The 12,466-nt window shown below is 48.2% G+C and overlaps 1 protein-coding gene across 1 annotated transcript in view; it reads right to left on the reverse strand.

Annotated features, from left to right (window-relative positions):
• MLXIPL (MLX interacting protein like) overlaps positions 1 to 12,466 on the reverse strand; it is a 50,431-nt gene that overhangs the window by 9,201 nt on the left and 28,764 nt on the right. The window contains exons 8-9 of the mRNA XM_035139401.2: positions 3,533 to 3,717; positions 1,205 to 1,766 (exon numbers count right to left, since the gene is read on the reverse strand). Coding sequence (XP_034995292.2) covers positions 1,205 to 1,766; positions 3,533 to 3,717 — 747 coding nt within the window. The remainder of the gene's footprint in view (positions 1 to 1,204; positions 1,767 to 3,532; positions 3,718 to 12,466) is intronic.

A 12,466-nucleotide genomic window follows, 5' to 3' on the forward strand; every position in this document is an offset into this window, starting at 1 on the left:
TCATGCCTAGACCACCATCCACTGTTTCTCATTGTGCTGTAGTTTGCAGCAGCGCCACCTGTCTTTGGCCAAGCAAACTGCAGCATGATGACACACCTTTTTATTTTATTTCTTTGATTTTTTAATTCACTTTTTCCAATCAGTACGACAAACTCCAAACTATAAAGACACACACAACAACACAAAACCATAATAACAATAATAACACAAATCGACAACACAAATTTAGACACAGTAATATCCCTATTACTTAGGGACGCGGGTGGCGCTGTGCTCTAAACCACAGAGCCTAGAGCTTGCCAATCAGAAGGTCGGCGGTTCGAATCCCAGCGACGGGGTGAGCTCCCATTGCTCTGTCCCAGCTCTGTCCCAGCTCCTGCCCACCTAACAGTTAGAAAGCACGCCAACGTGCAAGTAGATAAATAGGTACCGCTCCAGCTTGAAGGCAAATGGTGTTTCCATGTGCTGCTCTGGTTCGCCAGAAGCGGCTTAGTCATGCTGGCCACATGACCCGGAAGCTGTCTGCGGACAAAGGCCAGCTCCCTCGGTCTATACAGCGAGAGAGCGCCACAACCTCAGAGTCGTCCGCGACTGGACCTAACAGTCAGGGATACCTTTACCTTTACCTTCACCTACCGGTAATATCCCTATGCCTACTCCTTGTTTATCACCACACTCTCCCCCCTCTATTTCCCACTATTATCCGCCTTGTCACTTAGGTATTCATTCCAAATTTCTTCTTCTTTTGGTCAATCAGAATTTAGCCTAGTGGTTCCCAAGGTGGGTGGTACTGCCTCCTGGGAAGCAGCGGGAGCTAAGGCAGTGGGAGCTAAGAGCTAGGTGGGTGCTAAGAGGCAAGCAGGCAGCCGGGGAGCTGAAGGTATAAATGACTTTTAGGTTTTGAAATGCAGGTATCACTGGATCAAGTTCATCCACTGGGCTGATTTAATCAACCGAAACAGTTTGAGCTGGATTTTGAATAGATGTGCAATTAATTGTTACTGTGATGAATTTGATTGTGTCACTCTCTTCCTTAGTGATTCGGGCAACCCGCTATTCTGAATAAGGCTTTTTATAGGGTAGGGGGCACTGGGGAGGAGCTGCTGCTTTAACCAACCAGTCAGTCGAACATTGCAGCTCTGAGCTCAGTGCACATTAAAGAGCAGAAGGGACCCCTGGAAAAGAAACCCCGCCTTCCCCCTACCTGAGATCAGCAGTTGTGTCAGACACGGGTTGGGCATTGCCACAGGTGGAGGTGCTGGGATTCTCGAGGGCCTCTTGGTCTTGGCATTGGCCCCCTTCGCCCTGGGCCGGTCGCTCCCCGACTGCGGCTGCCCCCTACCAGCAGCAAATATGGGGGGACTTTGCACACCAGTGTGTAGGTGTGGGGTGCTGAGAGGAGAATGGTACCCTGAGGACAGGTCCATGCCGTACCCCGGGACGTTCTGGGAAAAGCAGGGAGTGGAGGGCAATGGGGATGGGGGTCGGGAGAAGAGCGGGGAGGGCGGGTAGTGGAACTTGGGGTTGGGGGCAGGAGGGCGCCCTGGCTCCTGGCTCAGCAGAGGGGCGCCGGGCATTGGGGTGGGGCAGTAGGACCCGTAGGGGTCTAGGCTGAGCCATTTGCCAGGGTACATATATGGGAACACAGACTTCTGCTTGAGGTCGGGGCCGAGGCTGCTGGGGGGCGTCGAGGGCGGAGCCGGCAGGAGGTCATGGTTGAGGAAGGTGCCAGGTGAACCGAGGTGAGCAGGGCACCCACTGGCTGGCTGTGGGGAGACAGAAAAGGGAGGGAACAGGAGGAGGAAGGTGCAATTTGCTCACTCTCAAAAGAAACTGCAGGAGAGTCATTCAGCAGAAGAAGAAGAGAAGAAGAGTTTGGATTTGATATCCCGCTTTATCACTACCCGAAGGAGTCTCAAAGCGGCTAACAATCTCCTTTCCCCTCTTCCCCCACAACAGACACCCTGTGAGGTGGGTGGGGCTGAGAGACTTCAAAGAAGTGTGACTAGCCCAAGGTCACCCAGCAGCTGCATGTGGAGGAGCGGAGACACGAACCCGGTTCCCCAGATTACAAGTCTACCACTCTTAACCACTACACCACACTGGCTCTCTGTTGTCTAGTTTCTTTTTGCAATGCTGAGGACTAGAAGCTTGCAAACAGGGGGGGGAGGAAACAGCAGATTGGGGGGCCCTGGGATATTAAGGTGCCTTGGGGAGAAAACTCAAACCATTGAAAACAGCAGGGAATTAATGTTGTGAGTTTAAGGTGGATGATGCCCTGATTTCCTTCCTGTTCTTGGGTTCCTGTATCTCTGGGGGACAAGGTGTGAGAGCAAGCTTGTCAAACCAATATTTTTCTTTAGTCAGTGGTTGTGGCTGACTAGTTAAGCACAATGAATAGCACAACCAGAGATGCTGATGTGTGATGTGGACCAAACGGGTGGGACTCCCCACCCCCTCCTCCGCCCCACCTGCTAGGTAGGAGAGCAAGAACAACAGGAGTCCGTTTGAGCGGAGGTGGAAGTCGGCTGGAAGCCAGAGACACAGAGACCAGCTTGCTCTGTGCTGGATCCAAAGTGGAAATTATTGGAAAAACAAGATCTGTTGTGGGGTTAATGCTGTGAGCCCCTGCATCCTAGGCTCTGGTTCTATATGTTTAAATAAAACTTCAATATCTGCTGACCTTCATTCAAAGGAAACTGAACTTTGGACGAGTGCCTGGAACCCTGAAAGTCTCTCACTGCTCAGAGATTTGGGTATGCCCCGCAGAGGACATTAAGGTCCACAAATAATAACATGCTGGAGATCCCGAGTCACAAGGTGGTTAGACTGGCCTCGACTAGGAACAGGGCCTTCTCAGTACTAGCCCCGACCTGGTGGGACGCTCTCTCTCAGGAGACTAGGGCCCAGCAGGAGTTGTCATCTTTTCGTAGGGCCTGCAAGACGGAGCTGTTCCGCTTGGCCTTTGGACTGACTCAGTCTGACCCCAGTGTTACCCTCCCCTAAGGCTTTATCCTACAGATATTTAAATGAGGTTGCACTTGTAGATTCCTAATTTTAAAATTTAATTTTAACATTGTATTTAATCTGCATTTTAATTGAACTGTTTCTTTTATGCTTGCTTTGATATTCTTGTTGATAGCCGCCCTGAGCCCGGTCTTGACTGGGAAGGGCGGGGTATAAATATTATTATTATTATTATTATTATTATTATTATTATTAGCAGGGCCAAAACTGGTTGGGTGGGACTCAGCACCATCTGACTGGACAGCAAATAGCTCAGCCTCCTGAAGGAAGCCAGACCACCTGTCCATCCCAGGAGTCCACACACACAACAACCCATGCAAATTACCAAAGTCACTCTGCACATGCACAGATAACCCATATCAGCAAGAGAGCTTCATCACCCAGGAACTTCTGCTCAAGCTAAACCTCTGACCAGGGCAGGAATTGTAGGACAAAAGAGCAGAATGGCAGGGCCTAGGGCAGAGCCATCAGCTGGTAAGACTGAGGGCAAGCAGAGCTTTCGCACCTGGTGCCGAGGACTGGGCAGGACGGGAGAAGCGGCAGGGCCTGGGGAAAGTAAGGTGTCTGCAGGGCTAGAGAGGAGGGTGGTGCCGGTGGTCCCAAAGAGGGTCTCTGATGCAAAACAGGGCTGGTCCTGGTAGTTCAGGGACTGAGTCTGAGCTGGCAGCGGTCGAGGGCTGGAAAAGAAATCTGGGCAGGGGATGAGAAAGAGAGGTCACAGCAGGCAAGGCAAATGGCTGTACCAAACATGCCATATTTTGCAACGTGATGAAACCGTGCCAATTCCAACAAATGGCATTTGCATGTATTTGCATGGATTAACTCATACAAAGATTCCCCCTGCAATTAATACAGATTTATAAAAATAAAAGGATTCACCGTTGCTGAGAATAAAGATTCTATATAGTCTTAAATGAGCCGGATATTTGCAGATACAAATCGTGCTGAACAATCATGTGCCTCAATATTCATATGAGAAATAAAATCATGCCATATATTTTTAAAATGCCATTTGAGCTCTTCCCGTTACTTCTTATGAGATGCACAATTTTCTCTCTCTCAACTAAATGAATGGGGGGGGGGGCTTCCAAAGAAAGAAAACCAGAGACTTAATTCACCCCCCCTCCAACCTGCCAGTCTTTTTGCTGCATGTAAAGGAACAGGTGAATTTTGTGTAAATTAAGGACAACCAGGAAGTTTCCTTAGGGTACCCCAGGTTTATCCCAAAGTTTTGGGTGGGGGCAACTGTACTCCTGCTTGCGCCAGTCCTGCGAGGGTGGCCACCTCCTCCTGCTGCCACCGATGCTGCCTTCCTTCTCTCACCTAGCCAACTACCAGTTTGGAGCGGCTGTCGTTTCAAGCAGCAGTAAGAGTGTCTGCAGTTGTGAAACACGAGCATTTTTGCTGCATGGGCAGGCAAGCCCATGTCAGGTCCGCCCACGGGTCACTCAAGCCGCACCCTACACCTTCCGGAGCCCTGACCGCAGCAGGGCGGGGGGCACGGCGTTGCCACATTTGCAAGTCGAACCACCCCAAACATGCAATGCAATCGCCCTCTGCCTTGCACGAGAGCCTGAGGCTGCAGAGGTCAGGGGTCAGCTCCTGCAAGATTCAGTGTTCATGGGTGATGGGAGTTGGGTCCAGCTGCATCTCTAGAGAGCCACAGAGGTGTTGGGGAGAGAAAGAGCTTTCCCGTCACTTGCAGGGGGTTGGACTTGATGATCGTTTGTGCCCCTTCTAACTCTACAATTCTATTACGCTATTATGCTAGCAAGGTCAGAGAATTCTCCTGGAAACACAAAGAGGAGCGAAAATCGCTGCATTCTGAAAATTTGTCTGAGGTCAGGAACTGAAACCATGCAATATCGTACAAGCAGTATTCACTATTGTTGTTTTTTTCCCCCAGTGCACAAACGTAAAGTAAATCAGTAATGTTGTTTTCTGCATTGTTTGTGACAACTCCGTTCCATGGGAATTAATCACGCTAATTGCAACCCTTGCAGATAGGGAAACGAATTAATATAGGTTTTAGCAAAAGCTGAATTGCGGTGGAATGGAAACAGTGCTGGTTGTGATTAACATGGTATGGGACAGAAATCACTGCCTCCAGATGGTTGGACATGCTACTTGATCTTTGAAGGAGAGATTCAGGAGATTGACATAAGAATGTAAGAATATCCCTGCTGGTTCAGGCCAATGGACCATCTAGACCAGCCTCCTGTTCTCACAGTAGTCCTCCAGATGCCTGAATGGGAAACCCACAAGCAGGACCTGAGCACAAGAGCCCTCTCCCCTCCTATGGATTCTAGCAACTGGTACTCAGAAGCACTGATGCCTCAAACTGGGCAGGCAGAGCATAGCCATCCTGGCTAGTAACCATCAATAGCCCTCACCTCCATGAATTTGTCTAATCCTCTTTCAATGCTAGCTTGGGGGCTAACATTGCCTCCTGTGGCAGGGAGTTCCACAGTTTAACTCTGCTCTGCATGGGAAAGTATTTTCTTCTATCCGCCCTGAATCTTCCAACGTTCAGCTTCATCGCTGGTCCTTAAGTTCTAGAGGGAAAAACTTTTCTCTCTCTGCTTTCTCCCTGCCGTGCATAATTTTATAAACTTCTATTGTGTTGTCCTCTTACTCACCTTTCCTCTAAGCCAGGGGTGGCCAACTCCCAAGAGACGGCGATCTACTCACAGAGTTAAAAACTGGCAGTGATCTTCCCCCTTTTTTTGGGGTTCAGGTCAAGGTTGTTGAAATTTTTCTATGAAGGAAAGCCCTGGTTTTTGGGGTTCAGGTCGAAGTTGTTGAGCTTTTTAGGGAGGAGGAAAGCCCTGTTTTGGGGGGATTCAGGGCGAAAATGTGAGCTTTTTTTTAGGGGAACTAAAGTTGTTGAGCTGCTTTGGGGGGAGCCAGTGATCTACCACAGACGTCCAGTGATCTACCGGTTGATCACGATCTACCTGTTGGACGTGCCTGCTCTAAGCTAAAAACTCCCAAACGCTGCAACCTTTCCTCATGATCATTCTGGAAACCCTTTTCTTAATATTTTCCAACTCTGCAGTGTGCTTTTTGAGGTGAGGCAACCAGAACTGCACACATTAATTCCAGATGTGGTCATAGGGGTCTTCTTCTGTGTGCGAAGCAGGTGCTCTGTGCCACTGAGTGATGGGAGGCAGTTTGGCTTTGTTGGGGCGGGGGTATGAATTGAGCTATATCCTTCCCCAGCTAGTGATGGGGAGGCCATGAGTTCAGGTCACATCCTAGCACAAAGGGACCTAATTTGTACTTTCTGAACCAGCTGCCTTTTGAAATGTGCACACACCTTTGAATTCTGCGATGCAGTTCTCCAACCAACATTTTTTTTTGAAAAATGCTTTAAAAGTGTAAATTAGGGGAAAGCATGCTCAAAAGTGCTTAAACCTTCATTGAAGTAATGCATGCAAAATGCATTAGGGAAAGTTGTTTGCAAGAATGAGCCTATCTTGGAGAAATAGGAAAATAATTGAAACTGCCAGTATAGTGCAACTGCATTTGAAATACTGCGGATGGTTCTGCTCCCCTCCCCTCAAAAAAATTGATATTGTAGAGCTGGGGAAAAAACTTCAGGAAAGGGCCACTAAAATCGTCACGGGGGGTGGAGCAAGGTTGCGGCATTCAGGACTTTTCAATTTAGAGAAATAGCATTGCCCCTTATGGTGGAAGTTTGGAAGAAAGTGGATATGACAATTATTATCATAATTGTGATAATTGTTGTATTATGTAATAAAGTTTATTTTTAATACAAAATTTTTTTAAAAAGAGAGAAAGTGGATATGAGAGTTTTTATCCCCCTCTCAAACATAAAATAATAAAAAATATATTCTTTTTAAAGACATTTAAAAAAAGATAGGTGTGCATGAGTCAGCTTGGAAATGTTCAAGCCCCTCGGTGGGTGGGTGTGGCTTAACCCTCCCGGGTCTCCATCCCTGCCCTCTTGCGCTCGCCTTGCGTGCAGCCTGTGGCTAACCACATCCCGTGGCCTTCCCGAATCTGAGCCCCGTGACCCTGCTGTGCCCCCCCTCTCCCTTCCTGCCCCTGCAACCCTCTCGCTTCCTCAGAGTCAGACGACCCCCAAACTGCTGCGGCGGCACTTTCAGGGCTCCTGCGAAGGGATACACATCCAACACGGGCTTGTTTTCTTCCTCATTCCGAAGAGGAAAATTTGCAAACCGCAACCCCACATCAACCCCTCGGTGGCGGTTTTTTCCACTGCCTTTGCTTGGGCTCCTTGACCCATTTCAAGTCCTGACCTTTAAACGCAAAGTCACCCATTTAAAAACCATTTTGGGAGTTTTAGCCACTTTCCAACAATTGGTTGCACCTGCACAAGTAAAAACTAATTGCCCCTTATTTTGTCCTGTATCTATTTCACAAAATTTACGCACTGCTTGATTGTGAAAAAAAGAGAATTTTAAAATCTCAAAACGGTTAACCAAAAGGAAAAAAACTATAATATTATCCCTAAGAAAAATGGGCGATGGTAATTTAGGGCTTTCAAAAAGTTGAAATAACAATAGACCAGGCATCCCCAAACTTCGGCCCTCCAGATGTTTTGGACTACAATTCCCATCTTCCCTGACCACTGGTCCTGTTAGCTAGGGATCATGGGAGTTGTAGGCCAAAACATCTGGAGAGCCACAGTTTGGGGATGCCTGCAATAGACTAAAAACTAAGGCTTGCATCAACTTTCTAAACACCTGCGTAAGCTTGTCTGGAAAAATAATGTGGTTTTTTTTTCCTCACAGGCACCAGAACGAGTCTTGTGAAGGTGCTTGCGTGATATTAATAAGCAGTGAGTTCTAAAGTGTAGGAACTTGACTGATTTACTGACACAGTCCTTTGCACAGTTCCCTGCAGGCCGGGCCTCCTAGCACAGGCCTGCAGCAAAGGTTGCAAGCCAATGTTAGGTGGCCTACCAAAGGGAGACAAAGGGAACGGAGGACGGCATCACTAAGCTTTCTGTATTGCAGGGGGGGTGGACTAGATGAGCCTCAAGGTCCCTTTCGACTCTACAGTTCTATGATTCTATGAATGTGGCAGCTGATTTGCCTTTAAGCGGGCAGTGGAGTCAGTCCCCCCGTGCCCGGGTACAAAGGCAAATGCAAAGTGCCGCGGAAATGCGGTGAGGTGAACCCAAGACTGGGAAAATGAGAGAAAGCGAAATTGACTGATTTGTCTGTTCCTGCTCCCAGCCCCTCCAAAAATAACTCCCCTCCATAACATACAATATGCCCTCCTAAACACACACTCAGGCATCCTGGGCCAAGTCATTTCCCCTTTTTGCCACCCCATCAAAAAGCCCCCCCCCCACACACACAACACACCTCCCCTCCAGCACATTTACTACAGCCCTCATTGCTTCATGCAAACACAACACCGCCTATGCGGCTTCCTCCTCCACCCCCCCTTACACCAAAATATCCACATATATAACTTCTCTCTTCCTTTCCACTGCAACTTCCCCTTTGCATGTAAACACCAGATCGTCAGCATTTGCCTTTTATCAAACAGCTGTAGTAGCACACATAAATAAACCACCACACTCTCTCGTTTCTGCCGATTGCTTCCTTGCACAACAGCCCTGCAAGGTAGGTTCGCATTTTGCGATTCCCTCCCACCCCCCAGTGGGGATTGAAAGGGAAAGGGAAAATGAAAGCTGAGAGCAGGCTGCTTTCTCCTCCAGAAAGAACCGTGCATGGACATTTTGCCTCTTCTCTCACATACTACCAACACTAGGGGGGAAATTCTCTTTAAAAAATAATAATAACAGCTGGGAATCTTGGACTAAGATCTGGGAGGCCAGGGGTCAAATCCCCACTCAGCAATGAAACTTGGGGGCCAATCACTGCCTCTCAGCCCAACCTACCTCACAGGGTTGTTGTGGGGATTAAATGGGAGAACTATGTATGCCACTTCCAGGTCCTTGGAAGGACAAAAGATGGGATATAAACGTAATAAAGAAACAATAAATACAGGCCAAACCTGCAGAGGACTTTGCTATTGATTTTAGCTCATGCGCCCCGGGAGAGACTGGGTATGTTTAGCCTGGAGAAGAGAAGGTTAAAGGGTGATATGATAGCCATGTTCAAATATATAAACGGATGTCATATAGAGGAGGGAGAAAGGTTATTTTCTGCTGCTCCAGAGAAGCGGACACGGAGCAATGGATTCAAACTACAAGAAAGAAGATTCCACCTAAACATTAGGAAGAACTTCCTGACAGTAAGAGCTGTTCGACAGTGGAATTTGCTACCAAGGAGTGTGGTGGAGTCTCCTTCTTTGGAGGTCTTTAAGCAGAGGCTTGACAGGCATATGTCAAGAATGCTTTGATGGTGTTTCCTGCTTGGCAGGGGGTTGGACTGGATGGCCCTTGTGGTCTCTTCCAACTCTATGATTCTATGAGACAGAATGTAAGTAATATGCACTGGTATGGGTTTGGGGAGGGTCAGTCTGCGTCCCTCTCAATTCTTGGGGTCCTGGACCCAGTGAGGGTTAGAATCTAGCAGAGGAGATTGCTGAACTGGTTCCTCGGGATGACAGTGACCTTGGCTGGCCTCTTCAGTGCCCCCATCAGCATCCCAAAAGAATGAGCTCTGTTGCAAGAGCTACCACTAAGTGATGGGGTCCTGCAGGTGAATGGGTGGGCCTTTCCTTCACTCCCTCACCTAGTTGCTAGGTAGGAGAGCAATAGCTAGTAAGATGTGCGAGAGCTGAGCTAGAAACAGGCTGGGAGCTGGAGACACAGAGACCTGCTTGCTCTGTGCTGGATCTAAAGCTGTGACTAATGGAGAAGCAAGATCTGTTGGGGTGATGATGCTGTGAGCTCCTCCATCCTGTGCTCAGGATGTACAGATGTGCAAATAAAACCATATACAGTGGTACCTCGGGTTATGAACACGATCCGTTCCGGGACGCAGTTCGTAACCCAAAATGGTTGTAACCCGAAGCGCCATTTTGCGCATGCGCAAAGTGCAATTTCTGTAATTTTCGCGCTTTGCGCATGCGAAAATACTTCCGGGTTTGCGGAGTTTGTAACCCGAGGTGTTCGTAACCTGAGGTATGACTGTATCCTAAAGACGCCAGAGTCTCCTCTGACCTTCATTCCAACGAAACCAAGCCTATGTAAGCAGCTGGATTCTCTCAGCACTCAGAAATTGGTGTGGCCAAAAATTGGTGTGCCCTGGAGCCAAAACAAAAAAACACCAGAAATTGGTGTGGCATGCAGCAGTATTTTAAAATACTCTTGTAAGTCACCACAAGACTAATTCTAATAGTAGGTGACTAAGAAAATAATGGATTGACTAAATAATAAGCAAAGGCTCTGCCTTATTCTTTAGTCCCATGCCACATATAAATAAGCAAAACGAGAGAACTTGGTCTATCATGGAAAGAGCAGAGATTTCATGGCGCTGCAACTTCCAAGCAGGATTGCACCATGCCCCAAATTACAGCTCAAGCAGCCGCCTCTCAAGTTTCCATTCAGATCACGAGTTTGAATCCTGTTCTTGCATCAGCCAAGATGTTAAAAGAGAGAATAAAGCAACCTCTTGGCTTTATAAAACGTGTGCGGTGGGGGATGCACATGTTAAGATTAAGCCACAGAAGGCCCTGCCCTACCCCGATTTGTAAAAAGCAGGAATGCAAAATCGTCACCAGGTTATATTAACACCGAGAGGGAGGCAACTGGCAACTGGCACAGAATCAGGGCAACTCACAATTTGTGGTAGCACCCCAACTCTGGAATGCGCCCCCTCCTCAAAACCACATGTGTTATGCCAACGTTACAATCTTTTTGGCACCAGGTGAAAGCCTCCTGATTTTAGCTGGAATTCTTATGTTAAGAATCTGAAGAGAGCTTGCTGAATCAGGCCAATGGCCTATCCAGTGTCCTGTTCTTATAGTGGCTGACCAGACGTCTCAGTGGGAAGCAGGATTCGAGCAAAAGGGAACCCTCGTATTCAGAGGCAATGCTGCTCCTGACCGTGAAGGCAGAGCATAGCCAGCACGGATACTAGCCTTCAATAGCCCTCTCCTCCTCCATGAATTTGTCCAAATCCTCTTTTAAAGCCGTCCAAGTTGGTAGCCATCACTGCCTCCTGTGGGAGGGAGTTCCATAGTTTAACTCTGCACCGAATGAAGAAGGATTTTCTATTCTCTGTCCTGAATCTCCCAATGCTCAACTTCAATGGATATCCAGGAGGAGAGAGGAAGGAAAACTTTACTCCTATCTCCATGACATGCATAATTTTATAAACTTCTATCATGTCGCAGTGCAGTGCAGTGGTTAGAGTGTTGGACTAGGACCTGGGAGTTCAGGGTCAAAATCCCCGCTGTTGCTGTCTTTTCTCAGCCTAACCTACCTCACAAGATTGTTGTGGGGATTAACTGAGCTTGAGAATAATGCCCACCACCTTGAACTCCTTGGAGAAAAAGGTGGGATAGAAATGCAGTAAGTAAATGCAGTAAACAAACATGTGCCTTTTCTCGAAACTAAAATGTCCCTGACATGCAACAAATAAGGAATAAAATGTGACGTTAGCATATTCACCAAGAAATTCTACCAGACCCACAAAGTGGAGATCAGGTGACTGCCAGGTATACGCAGAAGAGCTTGGCAAGCCTTAAGTACAGCTCTGGTTGGCACCTGTGGCCCTCTAGATTTTGTGGGGAGACCCCCCCAACGGGGCCAGTATGGCTAGTGGTTAGAGATGATGGGTGTTGGACTCCAGTAGCATCTGGAGCGATGACCCCCAAAGCTCCTTGGACCTGGAGCATATCTGGTAATCTAAGAGACTGTTGTGGGTACCAAACACACACATGCGCCCATTTTACAGCAATCAGAATATACCCCCAAATCAGACAAAACTCAACGGAAATGAAACACAGACAAGAGAAGCAGGTACCTGACAACACCCCCACCCCAAAGCTTTGATCCCCACAAAGCATGCTGGGAGGGTCACAACTCTCAGAAAGTGTGGCCGGCTTTCCAACTGCCCTCACCTCCTGAGCCTTTCACAGCGGCCTCCTGGGCAACAACCAGGAGAGAATGCTTTTCAAGGAGCAGAGCTGGAGCCGACCGTACCATTAGGTAAAATGGAGCAGGTGGCTCCGGCAAGAGATGCTGGGCAACGGTGGTGTGGGCAGGGCCCATCCTGCCTTTTAGCCAGCAGCAAAGTCTCTCAGTCAGGCCTTTGCCAGGAGGACCCAAACCAATGGATTCAAGTGGCCAGGAGATTCCAGCTAAACATAAGGAAGAGCTTTCTGTCAATAAGAGCTATCTAACGGTGGAACGCTCCTTCACTGGAGATTTTTAAGCAGAGGCTGGGTGGCGATCGGTCAGGGATTCTTGAGCTGTGATTCTTGCATTGCAGGGGGTTGGACTAAATGGCCCTTGGGGGTCCTT

The sequence above is a fragment of the Zootoca vivipara genome, chromosome 15, assembly GCF_963506605.1.
Source record: "Zootoca vivipara chromosome 15, rZooViv1.1, whole genome shotgun sequence".
NCBI classification, from domain to species: domain Eukaryota; kingdom Metazoa; phylum Chordata; class Lepidosauria; order Squamata; family Lacertidae; genus Zootoca; species Zootoca vivipara.